Source organism: Lepisma saccharinum, chromosome 24 (assembly GCF_977018435.1).
Source record: "Lepisma saccharinum chromosome 24, izLepSacc3.1, whole genome shotgun sequence".
NCBI lineage: Eukaryota > Metazoa > Arthropoda > Insecta > Zygentoma > Lepismatidae > Lepisma > Lepisma saccharinum.
Window position 1 is genome coordinate 61,714,095 of NC_139252.1, and position 17,698 is coordinate 61,731,792.

The following is a 17,698-nucleotide window of genomic DNA, read 5'->3' on the forward strand; positions in this document are numbered from 1 at the left end:
CTTTGCACTAAAGTGCCTAGTTGGTTGCATGGTGCAACACCGAATCTAGTTTGTTGATTTCGAGTCAAGTAGTGTATTTGGTGTCTGCACCGTTTGCACCATGTTCTGGAGCGGTGTAATGTATGGTTACGTGGTGCGTGCTAATTAATCAAATGACCGTTTATAGCAGCAGATAGGCATTTGTTAAATCTTCTGAACTTGAACACCGCTTTCAGTCTAGTTGGTTGAACGTAATTTCCTTGCACTACCCTGACTCTGGATACACCTGCACTGCACCGAGCGTCAAAAAGTGCAGCCAACTAGATGGGGCTATTGATTTGAGGCTGGGTGAGCCCCAGAGCAGGGACAAGGTCGGAAAAATTTTGACCTCACATCACTCACTCGGGGTCTCCTGCATGGCAGTCAGATGCTGTACTCACAAGACCACCAAGGAAACATTTTAGTTTTGGGTTCCAAATAACAGGCACAAAAAGCTTAAACAACCAGCCAACACATATCCTATGACAAATGGTCATGAATCTAGGTGAAGGGTTAAATCAACACTCTTGGCACAAAATTAATGAAAATTGCACTTTACATATGCAGTGAGCTTAAACTCTACAATATATTAACTGTTACTGATGCTGTTCTACATGAAATACTCACACTTGCCATATTCGTCTTAATTATACTCGTGCATGAATACACTCTTTACCTTCACCCTATAAGTGCATTACCTCTTGGCAGTGTGTTCCACGCTATTGTGTCTGTTATGGCTGTGAAGATCCAGTTCAGTTCACCCAACATCGTCCGCCTGTCGTTTAGTTGGCCAGGAATTCTGAAAAATACACAGAAGATATTAGATAAATCCACAATAATTCAATCTTTTACAACAACTGAAGATTATACCTTCAAATTCACCTACCCACGTATTTATATATATACACATCACCATATTTACTAGAATCCCTCACATTCTCGAATTACCTATGACTGAAAGACAGCAATCAGTAACAAAATACAGTGCAACCACAATTTTATGTTTTTCAGGGGACCAAGTTGAAAAATGTAAAATCGAAGAAAATTTGATGACATTTTGCTATGTTGGAACCATAAATATTGAATGTGTCATGCAGGAAAATGTAAAACCTGGGAACATAAAATCAGAGTTCCACAGTATTACATTCTGTTATAAGTGTTTTAACACTTAACACATTAGTTCTATGAAAAAACAATACAAAGAAGGTATAATTTCATTGCAAATTACCCTTTCAGGAATATATATTTTGAGGACTCCCATATTATTTGCAATATAAAAATATTTTAATAATAAAGCAGATTGACTGGTTCTCTTGATATCAGCCGATAAAGGTATATTTTTTCATTGGTACAACTGAGCGGTCAGGGGCAAGGTGCTGATCACATCACCCCCAATCACGACCGGATCAAGAAAGTGTGGGGCGTTACCCCCACACCCTCTATACGTCTTTATGGCATGGTGCTAAGCACAGGGGAAAACTTTACCTTTTTTGTGAAAATAAAAGTATAATTAACGGAAATAGGTTTTGAATAATACACATATTTCTTGTATATTTCATTCCCTGTTTCCCTAAACATCTTGTGTGGAAGCCTTTTCATCCCTACATAGATCTGAAAAATATGAAAATTCAAATAGTGCGTGTTGTAACTTACATCAAGGTTATAAATTATGAGATAAGAAAAACTAAAGTTGATCTGTAACCATCAAAACAACTCTCCACCAACTCCATATCATGCACTGTACACAGAACTTCTTAATTCAATAATTTTTTTGAAAAATAATTCTACCTGTGCTGTGTGTACTTACTTATCAATGAGATCCAACGAGACCTTAGGAACTAACTTTGCAGTATTCTGCATCACAAACCTACAATACACAAACAAAAACTTAGTGGACGAAACAATAAATACACAATAAACACAAACATTATGAATTAAAATTTGCACCAGAAACAATAGGGAAGGGAGTGGGCAGAGTCAAGCTCTATAACATATCTAAGGAAGTTCAAAACAAACAAACAAGTGACCAAACAGTAGTAGTGGTATCTTGTCTACGATTAAAAGTTGTAACCAATTATTCTACGAGGCTTCCGAGAAGGAAGAGGACAAATAGGAAAATTCCCCTCAAGCGAAATAAAAAGAGAGAGAAAAGAATAAAGGCAGTAGAAGTTTCTAATTGTTGGAGGAGATATTTTTTAGGAACACGTTCGCAGGAATTGACAGCAAAGAACAAGCAAGTTTTTATCAGAATTTACACCTGTTATCTTGTAGTAATTATCATTCATCGACCGAGAGAGAAGCATTTCAAGTTTGAACTCAAACGGAACGGAACAGTGTGAAAAGTTGGAAATTTGCGAGAGGTGGTCATCTGAACAGTTTCAAGTACAAAGTTTTCAGACTTTCTATGAAAGACAGTGGGAGGACATGGAAGAGAGAAGAAGTAGTGAAATGTGGAAGTTATAGTGAATAAGTGGTTTTAGAAAAGTGTTGTAAGCCCTTGAGGTGTAATTTGAAGTCTCTGAACAATTTGGTTACAATGAAAGCAAAAGAGCAGCACTGAACTTAACAGAAATATAGCTCGTTACGTAAGTAATCCTTAATCATATCATATTTTATATAATAAATCATACATAATTAACTTTCAATATATGTAAAAAAAAAATACTGTGAACAAGTTTACATTCTCTTCCATTAGCAAGACAACTGGAGGCATCACTGTATTTTAGTATCAAGATTTCCTTGAGTAAATTAGATGAAAGTGGCAATCCAGGAGCCTAAAATTTCTTACATTTTAGGAATAAAAATTATAATAGTATTTCTATCTTTGCTTTAACAGTTTAAAAGAGTTCACAATCTGTGTATCTCTTAAAACATGTACCTTTTTGTTTGTTATAAAATTAGATATTTTGTTGTTACTTACCACCTGAGTGCTATTTTGATTGGTGTTGTCAGACAAGACGTGAAGAGATCCGCAGGCAGATCAGGGTTCATCGGAAGTATTTGGTTTGCTGCGCATGCGGCTAGCTGTATACAGTTCTTGAACGAAGGAGGGGTCATCTGAGCTCCGTTCTGATTTGCCATTTGCTGCAGAACAAAAAAAAACATATTACAATTATTTTATATATTAAGGATGAATCACACGGAACTGGATTATTAGTAGGAATGCCCTAGTTGGCTGCTAGACTGGTTTTGACAACTAGACTGTGTTCTACATAATTGCAACTGGCTTTGTCTGCTAGATTCTGCGGAACAGCCAATCAGAGCAAAAGTTTGGTCATGTGGTCATTGGTTTCAGTGTTGATTGGTTTTGTTCACTGCTAATGAAAGAAAAAGTAAATGTGGTTAGCCGATAATTAAAATCCTTATTATTACCAGTGTATTAATTATTTGACATATTTAGTTGAACAAAATACCGGGTGATGCATTTGGGATGTCATAAAAGTAAAGTGTTATACACACAAGGTTAATGTACATATCTCTGAACAGTTTGCCGAACTCTAAGCAGTAAGGTCAGAAGTTTCGAGTGAGTGGAGGTTTGCAGACTTCAAACACGTGGCAGCGCTAGCGTGCATGCATGAGAGACAAGATGATGGTCACGCCACACCAGCATGCTCAGTGTTGTATGGTATGCAAAATTGGGATACTGGACACCATTATCTTTCAACAGGACGGTGCTCTGCCACATTGGGCTCTCATAGTGCAGGATCATCTTAATGGGATATTCGCTGGTGTGGCCGTGGTGGACCCATCCCATGGCCTGCGAATAGCCCGTACTTAACGCTTCCAGATTTTTTTGTGTGGGGGTACGTTAAGTCATTGGTGTATGCACAAAAACGACAGACTGAAGCCGACCTGCGATTGCAGATTAGAGCAGCTTTCCAACAGATCACTCCAGAAATGCTGCACGCTATATGGCGCAACATGTCTGCGCGGTATGAACTGTGCCGTGTCTGCAATGGTGGACCTGTTGAGTGCTAATGTGCTGGGATACAAAAACTGTGACTCTCCTACACATGTATGTACCATTAACAGGCAATAAATTTGAATGGTTTCTGGTATATAACACTTTACTTTTATGACATCCCAATTGGATCACCTGGTATTTTCTTTATGAATAAATCCTGCAAATCTCATGTATGAATATACATATTCGAGTTCATTAAAAAGTTGTTGAGTACACCTTGATTATCATATTTTCTTTGAAGCCGATTTATAGCTTATACTATTCTTTTAATTTTTAATAACAGCAGTAGCTATTCTCCTATAGCATTCCTCAAATCGCTTGTCCATCTTTTTAACTTGTCTGCTCTGCGCAATGCCTTGTGGGAACAAAAGTATACCAACAAGTACGGTAGCAAGTATCGTGTGAGGTGAAAAGTAGCAACTGAACCAGTAACACACAACTAGTCCAAGTCCAACTGGAAAATACAGCAGCAAATCTAGCCCCGTGTGATTCATGCATTAGTTTATTCGGTAACAAGATGATTATAATGTGAATGTGTGAGGGCTGCTTAGATGGATACCATATTTTTTAAATTTACTGCAGGATTATCAGTCTGTGTCACATGAATGACTGCCTTTTAAAACGACATTGTTGCAGCATTTTTTTTTCTTTTTTCATGATGGAAATGCTCTACTGTGTATGGAATGGCAAAAAGCCCTTAACTACTATGGACCATCTCTCAGACCACTCGGATTCTTACTCGATTTCTCAGACCTCTCCAACACAAATTTCGACATGTTTCTTCAACTAAACAATAATAATTGATTTACAGTGGGATTCTATGACTGTGTCAAGTCACATGAAACACATCAGACATTGAAATTAGAAGAACAGCTAGTCCACAGTTCAAAAACAAACATGGAAAGTGGCCAATTCTGTGCATTTCCCAGCCTGCAGCCAAACATTGCATCACAGCACAGAAATGGTAAGCAATGGGTTCATCATCTATACCCCCTCCCCCCCTCAACAATCAAGGCTGAAGAAGTTGTGGCCCACTTGACAGGAACCTTTTTGCTAACCGGCTCCCTAGTTGCTAGTCCCTCTAAGGAAGTTTCACTTTCCCCTCCATGTCTTATTTAAAATAAACTGATACATTTGCTTTAAAAAAATGCTTCGTACTGTTGATTTCATCAACAGGGTATTTCCGTAACTTTTTTACACACTAGACACACATTTTTCTTGAACCATGGTTGTGTGGTCTAAGGCACAAGCTTTGGGCTCCAGCTACGGGATGCGGACAGGTTCGAGTCTCCTGGGGACAGCCAACAGCTTTCCTCCTCAGATTTCGGCCTGTGTATGGGACCGGTGACCACTCCCCATCATGAGGAATTTTGCTTTTTGTTATGTTTATTTTACTTCGCTTTTTGTGCCACTTTTGGCTGATTTGCGAAAATGGGGGATGAGTGATGATATGATGAAATTGATGAATGGACACTCACAAACAACCATGCCCAGGCCAGGATTTGAAACCGGGACCACTTGCACGGTAGTGTAATGTGCTAACCACTCCACCATGGGGGCCGGTGTGAGGAATTTGGGAAGCTACAAATGAGTAGCATTTAAACCCCTTCATGAAAACCTACGACAATGACTGGGGGTTCGTCATGCGGACCACACGTCACCCCCTAACTGGTTGCACGATCTCAGAGTGGGTAGGTAGGCACTGGCCCACATAAGCTTTTATAACATGGATTATTATTATTATTATTATCATCATACTAAGTAGAACTCACCTCAAACTCCTTTTCGTGTTGTTCCGCAAACTGCCTGAATGATTCGACTATGATTCCAGCATTAGAACAATCATACACGTATATAGAGGGAGCTCCCATCCACGTTTGCAAGTCATACACGGAAAGAGGAATGTATTGTGTGTAGGTCTGAAAACAAAAATATTTCAGAATTATATATTTGCATCAACAGTAGCTTAACATCAGACTTAGCATCCTTGTAACTACTGTTACAAGTTTGTTTGAAACAGCTGAAAAATTGCACAAACAAAAAAAATAAAACACTAAGTGTAAGGTTGGCACAAGACATACTTTATTTAAAATTATGTTTTAAAATAGTAACATGGTAGCTAAAAGGAAGCTTTCAGACCAAAGTGACAGGCGACATGTGTCTCTTAGATATGAAACATCAGTGATCAATGAACCCTTTCAACCAAAGTAACATGGCAAGCAGCACATGTCTCTTCGGTCTGTTGTTCATGCATGCATGATGAATGCTTCCTTATAGACTGAAAGGGTCTATGTCACTTGATGTACTTCGTTTTTAATTTGGTGTTATAAGTCCACTTTATGCACACTAAGGCTAATCGGGACTGGACCTTCAATTTAAAGTGGGCTCCGAACCACTATGTGCCTTCACCAGGTATTGAACCCGGGACCTCTTGATTACAAGGCGACGACACTACCACTGCACCATCGGGGAGGCCCTGCTGTACTTCGGTGTCAAACTCCAGTATTGCTAGTCACCTGCCACATGGCGCTTGGTGATCCAAGGTTCAATACCTGGTAGAGGTACTTAGTGATTCAGATCCCACTTTAAACTGTAGGTTCAGTCCCAATTAGCCAGTCTGTGCTTAAGTGGGCTTACTGAAACAAACATGCAGCTTCTTGTCTGTTCTTTTGGTCTGAAATCTCCGTAGCCTATTGTACTAGGGATGGACTGATATGAATTCTTTGCTAATACCACTTCAGCCAGTAAAACATGCTGCTTTTGAAAACTATCCCTTCCCTTCAAAAGATTGAAGACTACTAGTTTAAACAATAATCTGTTGTAACTTTAAGTGAAATTCAGAGGATACAATCTATTTTGTGAACAGGCCTTTGTACACACCTTATTGAACACCCACACTTCTCCATTTGAGGTAGGTTTAGGCACACCATGGCCATTGTAATGAAACAGGACCCTCTCTTCCTTTGCGTTTCTACGAAGTGACGTGCACAGCTTCTTCACTTCCTCCACCGTTGGATCCAAGGACTGCTTGTAGCGAGCACGAGGTTGCCACCTCTCATACTGCTTCTGGAGATTTACACCAATGGTCTCCAGAGCTTTCGGAGGGCTCATGGACAATGGGTCTAAAGAGCAGAAAGGCATAACTTCATTAATATATTATTAAAGAGTCTTATTAAAGTCTGGACCATCTCAGCAATGACTTTTTCGAAAGTTGCTTTTCTTCCAAACATGGATGTCAAACTGTTGATATGAAATTGAACAGTAGAATTAATAATAACAGTGTTTGATGGTTATTTTATTGTCAATTTATTATTATCGATATTATATCCTTGGGGACTCTCTAATATTAGGTTTACCAAATGAGTTACTATTCAGTATAATCATTTTATTTTTTACATTTCACACAGTTCATATATTACAATTCCTAGATGTTTAAAAACTTAGGGGAAAATTTTAGTCACAAAATTTATATGGTGTCATATCTCCCACACAAAAATCTCATTTTGAGGATTCTGAAAGCTCATGGAACCATTTTTTGTTTGAATTAAGAGTACTTGATTATTTAGAGTCATTTTACTGCCACTTTTAGCTAACTGCGACAATGAGAATGATATTGATAAGGGGACACTCGCAAAGAACACCCATGACCAGCACGGATGCGAACCCGGTCCCGTGGCATTGTAGTATGCTGTGCTAACCAATCTGCCATAGAGGTCGGCGAATTAAGTGGTATGATATTTATAATATGAACTTCACCAGAGTTGGCTGAAGTAGTTGGCTACAGCACCTCATTTGGAACAAATTACAGGTGCATCATGGATTTGATCCCCACCACTGGCAACAAGAGGATGGGGAATTTACATTTTAAGAATTTAGGAATGCCTCTCCACAATATATTTTTGCAAAGTTATTGCTCAGATAGGCCCAAGATCCATACATGAAAGTTAAAACAAACTCTCGACGTATAACTTGTTAAATGAACTGTGAAAATAATAACTATAAAATTACAACTTAGGTCGAGGTCGAACTGGTTTACTAAATTATGTTGATATGGATACTTGAAAATTCTGGCTGTGTGAAGAAAAACTGATTACTAGAGGCATACATATTTTTGATGAAGACACGAAATGTGAAATAACTTCTACCAATGTCCATTTTTCATATCTCAGAAAGGTGTGAAGTGCATTTTCCTACCCTGTTTTGTCACGAAATGGTGCAAAACGAACTGCAAAATGTCAAATAGACTCTTAAACATGAAATTTAAGGTTTCTTTACCGACATGACATTTTCTGAAGTTCGAATTATCCTGTGAATTTTGCAAGTCACTGAAAATTGATTAATTCTGCTGTAAATATTTGAGAAGCATAAATGGACCCCATTACACAGAAAGAAACTTAATACTCTGGTAACTACATAAATGTGCTATTAGATGGGATATGTTTACTTAGTGAAATAAGTGCAGTTCGTAAATAAAATTTAGGATTATATTCTCAATTTTAAAACCAAACTGTCACTTTATATACCACTTTTGATTCAATTTTTCACCACTATAACAACAAAATTTTATTTTATTTACCACTCTTGAACCCAAAATTGCTTGTTTTTGTACTGAAATTTTGCAAATTTTATTTGCCAAAAATATGTGCCTCTGTAGATTACTACTACAACTTAACGGTGTCAATCTGACAAAATTTCCCCTTGCATATTCATACATTATGTTATTGTATTACCCTTATGGTTGTTACAAGCAAGTAAACACCATTTAACGAGTAACAACCATAAATTAAAAAACAAGTTCTACAAACACTAAGTACAGAGAGCATTCCCTGACATTCGCTACAAGACTCGGCAGCAAGCAACCCGGCATCAGCGTTTGTCTTTCCCGGCCAACGGTGTCCGCGACAGTCTCTAGAGTTGGCTATTAAAATTACAGTTTTCATATTCTATACTAACCTTGACTACAGAAGGTGTTGAAAATGATGGCCCTCTGCTGCAACACATTCCTGGCATCTCCGAAGGAAATTGGCATTTACATGTGCAAGTTCGTCTACTGTAATTCTCCTGATTTCTCGTACAATACTCTCTTTTAACTCACGGATGGTGTGCGGATTAACTTTGTATACTTTATTTTTTAGATTTCCCCATAAATAAAAATCGCAGGCTGACAAATCGGGGGACCTAGAGGGTTTTTGAAACACCCGTTTCTTGTGAGAGGCGGCAGATAGATTTCCGAGGAGACTGTTCTAACCTTTGTCCTATCTCATCGAGATTTTCCTCAGTAAGTACACGTGGGTTTTCCTTTCCACTTTTATTCAGAACTGACCCTGTTACTGTAAACTTTTTTACGAGGTTTAATATAGTGGTCCTATGTGGAACGGGAACACCAGGAAATTTCGTTGCAAAACGTCGTTGCAGTTCTCCACAATTCCTCTTTCCGAAGTAACACTCGACAAGATAAATCCTTTGTTGTAATGTAAACTTTTGTGGTGCCATATTAAGCCACAAATCTTCAACACACGGACACGACACAACACAACACAACTTCCGAGGGAGGATTATACTGGCGTCAGTCTGCAACGTCAACAGAAAGGGAAAGAGAGCGGAAAAAAAACCCAGAATGTAGCGTGCGACTGTCGCAGACCCGTTCACCGGGAAAGACAATCGCTGATGCCGGGCCGCTTGCCGCAGAGTCTTGTAGTGAATGTGGGGTAATGCTCTGTACATGCACAAAAATTACGGGACTGGTGACCGATCATACCGCCTAGGAAATTCCAACTTTTTCCTTTCCATTCTGCACATTTTGATGTTTTAAGGTGCCTGAAAGTGATTTTAGTATGCAGAAACCACAAATAAGCGAGATATTTATCCTCGAAATGTGACCACGGCACGTCTAATTTATTGCATCACGGGCCACTTATTTGAAGAAATTTTCGTCATACACGCAAGAAATCAATAGCGGATATCGAAGAATAACGCATAATAACAATCACCATGAAAAAAGTGTCAATTTTAACAAAATAATGTCTGCTACAATTCACACATTTCATGTTGTTGGCAAATATCATAGAACAACGTGACAACACAATTGGTAGCACACTTTCCACTCATGACGTTCACTTCAACGATATTTACGCTATGGGAACCAAACCTAACAGACGTAACTTAACAACATAGGCATTCCTCGTGCGTGACGTCATAAATCATACCTCATAAAATCACTAATTATTCGCCTATAACACATTTCCGCATGCTAAAAACAACAAGAAATGTTCATATGAATAACAATCTCTTCAACTCACTTAAAATTTTCAAGTTTCTCAAGGGGTTACGGGGGTCACCATCATCAAAATTACTGTATTGTAGTTTGTGTTGCACTGTTCTTCTACCTCTAATGAGCAAATTAACATTAATTAAAAAGATATGGGTGCACACTGCACATAGATACCTACCAATCCAACATTCTAACCTAGCACATGGCTGTGTCTTCACTATGTCTGGTGGATCAACTCCCACATTTAAACAAAGTACAAGGGCTACACTCACTGTTTTCATCTGTAAATAAAAAGTGCAAAGGTATATATACACGTATACAGGAGCAGAAAGATAAAGCGTGTATGGTTGACATGGCACCTGAACATTTTCACCTGAGACTCAATTTTTAAATACAGTTCTAAACATAATTGGGCACTTATACAGTATGGGGGAGACACCTATAAATCATATATTTCACACTTTTTTACATTGCTAACGTACTATTTTGGAATGTGGAACATTTCCTAAGGTGAAATAATGATAGTGTATATTTCTTACATTTACGAGTATTTACTGTTACGTGTTATTTCGATTCTCTAACACAATATGGTGGGCGATAGCGTACTGGTTCAGGGCACGTTGTGCGAGTGTTTTGTCGATTTATGCAGTGTTGCAACCTCGTTCACTGGAAAATATCTACTTTCGTGCCCGGATTTGAAATTATGCTAATACCTCGCAAACCATTGACGTTAGCCTCACAAACCATTGATGTTAGCCCCAAAAACCATTGACGTTAGCCCCAAAAACCATTTTCCCCGTAAGGTTAGGTTAGGCAAGCATAGTTAAAAAAAAATTAAAAGTACTCGACACGTCATGTTCTAGTGAAAACACGGCGAGTGAGAAACACTGACTATGGGGTTACGTCATCTTAACACACGGAACATTGCGCTCTCTTGCAGAAAGCAAATGGCAGCAGCAGAAACAGCGTGTCGGACAGAGATTTTCGCAGAAAACAACATGCATTCGCATTAAAATGGATCAAAACTACATTCACGAACTTCCACAACACTACAGAAAATGATTTCCGTAAGTACTTTCTCCCGTAGATTTGAAGAAATCCGTCTCCCCTATACTATAATGTTACTGAGAATTGTTTTTAATATTTTGAGTTCGATTACAAAAATTTCCATTTGTTTTTTTGTTTTTTGATATTTGTTTGTTTTCCAATCACATGTAGACTCGATCATTAAATCAGAATAATAAAGATGAGATTATAAATTTTTGCACTGTTGCTAGCCAAATTTTAAAATAACACTTTCATATAGCTGAAACGGATTTCTTACTTTTTACATAAGAAAGTAAAGGTAAAGGTAAAGTGCTCCCCTGTGCATAGCACCATGCCATGAAGGTGTATAGGGGGTGTGGGGGTAACGCCCCACACTTTCTTGATCCGGTCGTGAGTGGGGGTGATGTGATCAGCATCACGCCCCTGACCGCCTTTACCCCCCCAGGGTTTCCCCCAGGTACCCATCTTATTCGACGCTGGGTGGGCCACATAAGAAAGTACTTATGCAAATCATTTTCTTTAGCGTTGTTGAAGTTCGGGAATGTAGTTTTGATCAATTTTAATGCGAAATCATGTGTTTGTCTTGCGAAAATATCTCTCCGACACGTTATTGCTGCTGCCACCATTTGCTTTCTGCATGTGAGCACAATGTTCCATGTGTTACATGACATAACCCCCAGTAAGTGTTTCAAACCTCACCGTGTTTTCACTATAACATGATGTGTCGAGTAGTTTTAATTTTTTTAAAATTGTTTAAACTATGCTTGCCTAACCTAACTTAACCTAACCTTACGGGAAATGGTTTGTGATGTATTAGCATAATTTCAAATCCGGACACGAAAGTAAGTATTTTTCGGTGAACAAGGTTGCAACATTGTATACACACTCCAAATCGACAAAACAATTGCACAACGTGCGATGAACCAGTACGCTATCGCCATATTGTGCGTTACAGAATCAAAATAACAAAGAACAGTAAGTACAGTAGAGCGTCGATTATCCGAAGTAATTGGGGGACATGGGTGTTCGGAAAACTGGTTTGTTCGGATAATCGAACTGTACATGTTTATTTGCCAAAAAGAAGTACTGTACAGTAAATTTATTCATAAAAACAGGCATCTCTTTAAGTATGTATTACAAAGTAACGTACAAAGGCAACTTTAGTAGGAATATATAGTATGTGGTACAGTTTATTAAACAAAAATATCTACATATTACATACGCATTTTGCATGAACACTACACACAGTACACAAAATTAACGTTTAAAAAAATCCTTTATTTTGGTCTGTCTAAGCAAGCCTACATGCTTACGAGCAGCTAAGTCACGTACTTTTTTCATTACAGATATCTGAAAGTGAGCAAGTACACAGTTCGGTTAAGCGGTCGTTCGGTTGACCGACGTTCGGATAATCGACGCTCTACTGTACTCGTAAATGTAAGAAATAGACATTATTTTCGTTAGAAATTCATTATTACACCTAAAGAAATGTTTCGCAATGCAGAATAGTACGTTAACAATGTAAAAAAGTGTGAAATAAATTATTTAAAGGTGTTTCACCTATACGAAAGTAGTAGCCTACCAATTTAATCAAACCTTGCATTAATTAATAAATTGGAAGTTTTAATATCACATTTTGTAGTATCTCTTAGTTTGTATTAAAAAAAAATAAGGCTGTAACCTGACTCCTGAGAAAAAAGGGCTGGCACATGAATTATTTTTAGTTTTGTATTTAATGTACACACTGGACAATATGTCATATTAATAAATCAAGATACTGAAAGATGAGCATAATTTAAAACAGTGGCTTACTTACCCACGTAACAAGGTCCACTTTCTAAAACCAATGTACAGAGAGTTTTCTCAGATAAATGGGATCAATAACGCATGTGTCTACACTTCGCCTACACCAAATACTCTCATTCTTAGCCAGATGCAAATGTACTTAATTTCAGCGAAACCTTCATACATTTCCTGGTGCCGTTTACCCACCGTACCCCCTCGATAATTATGTTGAAATTTATATTAATCCACAGATTTTGATGTTTTGCGTAATATGAAATTAGTTCCAGCATGCAGAAAACACAAATAACGGACATATTTGATCACAAAGTATGACCCACGTCAGCAAAAACCTGCCATTTTGGTGTGCTTTTTCCACTTTTTATTATCAAAACCCTTTGTATGCACACTCAAATAGCGAAAGAACAAGTCGATAATAACTATTGGTACCAAACCTAACGATCGGTAACGGTTCAGATTGTTTTATGATTTTTTTAAATTCTCCTAGCAGAAAGACTAATTTTCGTAAAATTTTGGAAATCGTTGTCACACAAAATTTGAACCTTCCTTAAAGTAATGAGCACTGTTTGGATTTAAAAAAAGTTATTTATGTTGGGAAAAAAACTTAAAATTACCTTATTCAAGCATGATTGGTTCCCATGGACAATATATTTTCCGTTGACAAGCGACTGTAAGTATCATAGACTAGTGAGAATGAATGTAGAAGTAAATCGGAACCTTAGTATAATGCATTTAGGGACTTTATTTTAATGCTAAGAGAACCGAACCTGGCCTGCCTAACCTAACCAAGAAAGCATATATTCAACAAAATCTCAAGTAATCGTTAAAACTCTGCAATATGTGCTAACGGACGTAAATCAAAATTGAACCATGCAAAAATTGCATTCGTAGCATGATGAAATCGCACGAAAACAAAAGGAACTTTGGCTTAACCAATCCTAACCTAACTAAGTAAAATTATAGTTGCTGTTGTGGAATGTCAGTTTGAGTGCTAGATTAACTTGCGCGAAGCCTTCAGGTTGTTGTTCATCACGGTAAAGTAACACGCTAAGGTAAAAGACGTACTTTATTTCACAATAACACATTTCCGCGAGCTAAAATCAAGTGAAAACGTTCACAAACAACAAAACATTCATATACCATGCAAAATATTTCACTTTCTCTAGGGGGTACAGAGGGTCAAGGGTACACATTTTCTTTGCAGTAAAGCATGCAGAAACCTGATTTGACACATATTATCCTTAGTAAAAATGCAAACTTTAATGTGAATCAAAGGTGAACAAGTTCATAGCCTACCTATCGTACAAAAAAATAAATCGACAGATTCGGAACGAGTTTACAATACCGGACCACTCTCCAATTTCTATGAAATTTCGCCTACTCACTAATTGTGAACTCCTAATCACGAATCTGCATGTAATAATTGGTGGTCAAGTATGGAAATTGAGAAAAAAATGAAATAAACTATGTTTTCTTAACGTAACGTAACCCTACCATAAGAACAATAGCTCCACGGAAGACGCCATTTTCCCAACATGAAGAAATCAACAGGCAAGATAAGGTATAGTTCTCTTAGCTAAAATATTAATTTTTCTTTGTATTTATGCTAATGGAACCTAACCTAACAGGCCTAACCTAACCTCATAGGCATTCCTCGTCTGTCGTCAACAAGATTGTTGTGCGTAAAGGAAGACCATTAGCTAATTAATTGCGAAAGAAAGATGGTTCCGAATTGCTGTGTATGGACAATCACCGTGGTAAATCGCAGGTTATTTTACAAGTTGTACACGTAAATGTACAATTTTAACAAGTGACCGCCAAATATGAACTACAGATACGTCAACAGGACACCGAAATTAGTAAGTAGGCGAAATTTTATAGAAATTGGAGAGTGGTCCGGTATTGTAAACTCATGCCACAGATTCAAAGGTATGACTTAAGACCGGACCCCTCTCAGATTTTCTTCATATTTGGCATACTTACTAATTGAGGCCTGCTAATGACAAATCTGAAGTTAAAATTTGTCGGAAACGTCTAGAAATTGCAAAATAATTGCGAACCATTGACGCTAGCCTCACGAACCATTGGCGCTAGCCCCATGAACCATTGACGTGTGGTTAGGTTAGGCAAACATAGTTAAAATTTTGTGTCGTGGTAGTATCAGGATCTAGAAATTGCAAAATAATTGCGAACCATTGACGCTAGCCCCACGAACCATTGGTGCTAGCCAAACGGACCATTGATGTGTGGTTAAGTTAGGCAAACATAGTTAAAATTTGGTGTCGTGGTAGTATCAGAAATATATATATTTGCTTGTGAAACAAAAAATTTCGCGAAAATAGACTGTTTCCATCCCGAAAACTAACGCCTTATTTTCGCTTATTTTGAAATTTCTAGACGTTTCCGACAACTTTTAACTTCAGATTCGTGATTAGGAGGCCTCAATTAGTGAGTATGCCAAATATGAAGAAAATCGGAGAGGGGTCCGGTCATCTTAAGTCGTTCAGATTCAAAAACTAGTTATAAAGTATGAGCAGACGTTTGTCCTTCAATGAGTTTCTCAGGGAAAAAAGAACCGATATAATTTGTTTTATTTGAAGCCGTAGATTTGAAGTGTCAAAAATTAATAATAATAATGAAGTCCTGGACAATATGTATGTAATATTTTTTTAAAAATGTAGTTATTTTTTAAAACAAGCCAATTTCGACAGGAATTTGTGTTTGTAGACTGAACTGTATTGCTGTTCTGTACAATAAAAGTAGTGCATCTACTTATTTACTTATTAGTCAAAATCTATATTAACATTGTACTGTAAGACGCTATTCTTGTGCAATATCCGAAATTAACTCAAGAGAATTATTGAGGGTTGAAATACGCGTATTCATGTTATATGACGCCATACTAGATGATCTCGATATATATTGCAACGTAAATAAAACTGCTAATAGAATCGAGTGTTATGTAATGCAATTACATGCACAAACAAAATTGTGCATCGTACCATCAACATTTCAGTCCAGCTGTGTATAATGAATGAAATTATACTCATGTCAATGTCAAAATTTGACGCACTTACATAAAAATTTAATGTTTGCTAACATACCCTTTCTTTCATTCTCCATGTTTGTGTTACTGTATTTACACCTTCTATACTTTCCGTGTGATGCTTTTTGGTAAAAGCCAACGGGAGTTTCCAGTCAACACATTCTATTAATTCTTCGTCAGTATAACGACTATTTAAATTAGCAGCCATTGTTTATACTTAAAAAATTAACCTTCCTTCTCTTATGAAGGTTTATGTCAGAATCATGCCGCTTTAAGGCAGTACTTTCCATTTACAATGCGACGATATTATCTCACACGCGTTAAGATTCGCACAGGGACCAGTCAACACATCCATGTTTGCTTGCTTGCTTGCTCCCTTTCCCTTGTGCGAGAAGAGTGCGCATACCTACTACCAGATACATAAATATAAATTACACTAAATTTGTATTTCACAATTATATATTTTAACAATGTAATATGCCACAATCTTCATAATGAATGTTTTAATAAATTACTAGCAACACAGATTAATATTTAATATAATTATCTATCTCTCTTGACTGACTTCCTTCGCCAACTTTCATCGTAGCGTGTAGCCTAGCCCTATGGCGTGAAGCAGTAGAAGATGAAGATCACCCACACAAAAAGGAGAGAAAGTACAGCTGAAGGAGGAATACACATTGGCGTACTCACGACATTCGAAATTGCAAAATATGATCGTACTTGAGATTAAACCAGTCCTATATTTTGCCACTCCATTTATTCCTATCTTGGGCGTATTTTTTCCTCCGAACCCTGGGCCGGCAACCAGACCCCTCCCTTTTGACAAGCCACAGGTGTTACGGAACCATAAATAGTTACTTTCAAGTATTTTCGTGTATTATTCATGGACGCCCAAAAGGGGGATGGGGCAAGGGACCTAGCCACGGCCCTTGGCTCCCTGAAGAAACAAGTCGTCTAATATTATACAGGGTGTACCAGAAGGGATGACTCAAACTGAAACAGTGAAAAGTACAGGATAGTAGATGTAGAGAAGTTTGTTCTATTGAGACCCCATGTTTGCTTAGGCTTTTTTTGCTTCTACTGTCATGTACTTTTCACCATTTCAGTTTGCGCTATCACTTCTGGTACACCCTATACAGTTTAGTTTAGTTTACATGCTAGCAATAATGAAATGTTACCGTCTAAAGTGGGCCTTTATTTATCCATTCACAGTAACATGATGTGTTTGCAGTAGTGTGCCCAAAGAGAAATTGGTGAGTCATAATTAGGCCCATAGATAGAATTTTATTTTAGGGGGCTCATCTCTGAAATGTATATGTAATATGATAATACTACCTTCTGTAATTGGAGACTTGTCTCTGTTGAAGGTAAATAAATAAATAAAAATAAATCCCTTATCAGCAGCCGCCATCTAAAGGCAAAAAGATGGGGTGGAACAACTTACTAACACAAAGATGTTTAATCCTGCTAAGGAAGTAAATTTAATTACCACTATGCACTATTTGAATTAGCAATAAATAATATATAATAATAAAATATTTGTAGA

The 17,698-nt window shown here is 37.5% G+C and overlaps 1 protein-coding gene across 2 annotated transcripts in view; it reads right to left on the reverse strand.

The window, feature by feature from the left end:
* The window catches only part of raptor (regulatory associated protein of MTOR complex 1), a 64,887-nt gene extending 48,369 nt beyond the window's left edge, over nucleotides 1-16,518 (reverse strand). For both annotated transcript variants that reach the window (XM_083110809.1, XM_083110808.1), the window contains exons 1-7: nucleotides 16,208-16,518; nucleotides 10,432-10,534; nucleotides 6,863-7,104; nucleotides 5,755-5,901; nucleotides 2,939-3,102; nucleotides 1,826-1,885; nucleotides 717-817 (exon numbers count right to left, since the gene is read on the reverse strand). In XM_083110809.1, the coding sequence (XP_082966935.1) occupies nucleotides 717-817; nucleotides 1,826-1,885; nucleotides 2,939-3,102; nucleotides 5,755-5,901; nucleotides 6,863-7,104; nucleotides 10,432-10,534; nucleotides 16,208-16,357 (967 nt within the window). In that variant the 5' untranslated portion in view covers nucleotides 16,358-16,518. The remainder of the gene's footprint in view (nucleotides 1-716; nucleotides 818-1,825; nucleotides 1,886-2,938; nucleotides 3,103-5,754; nucleotides 5,902-6,862; nucleotides 7,105-10,431; nucleotides 10,535-16,207) is intronic.
* Between the last annotated feature and the right edge of the window lie 1,180 nt (nucleotides 16,519-17,698).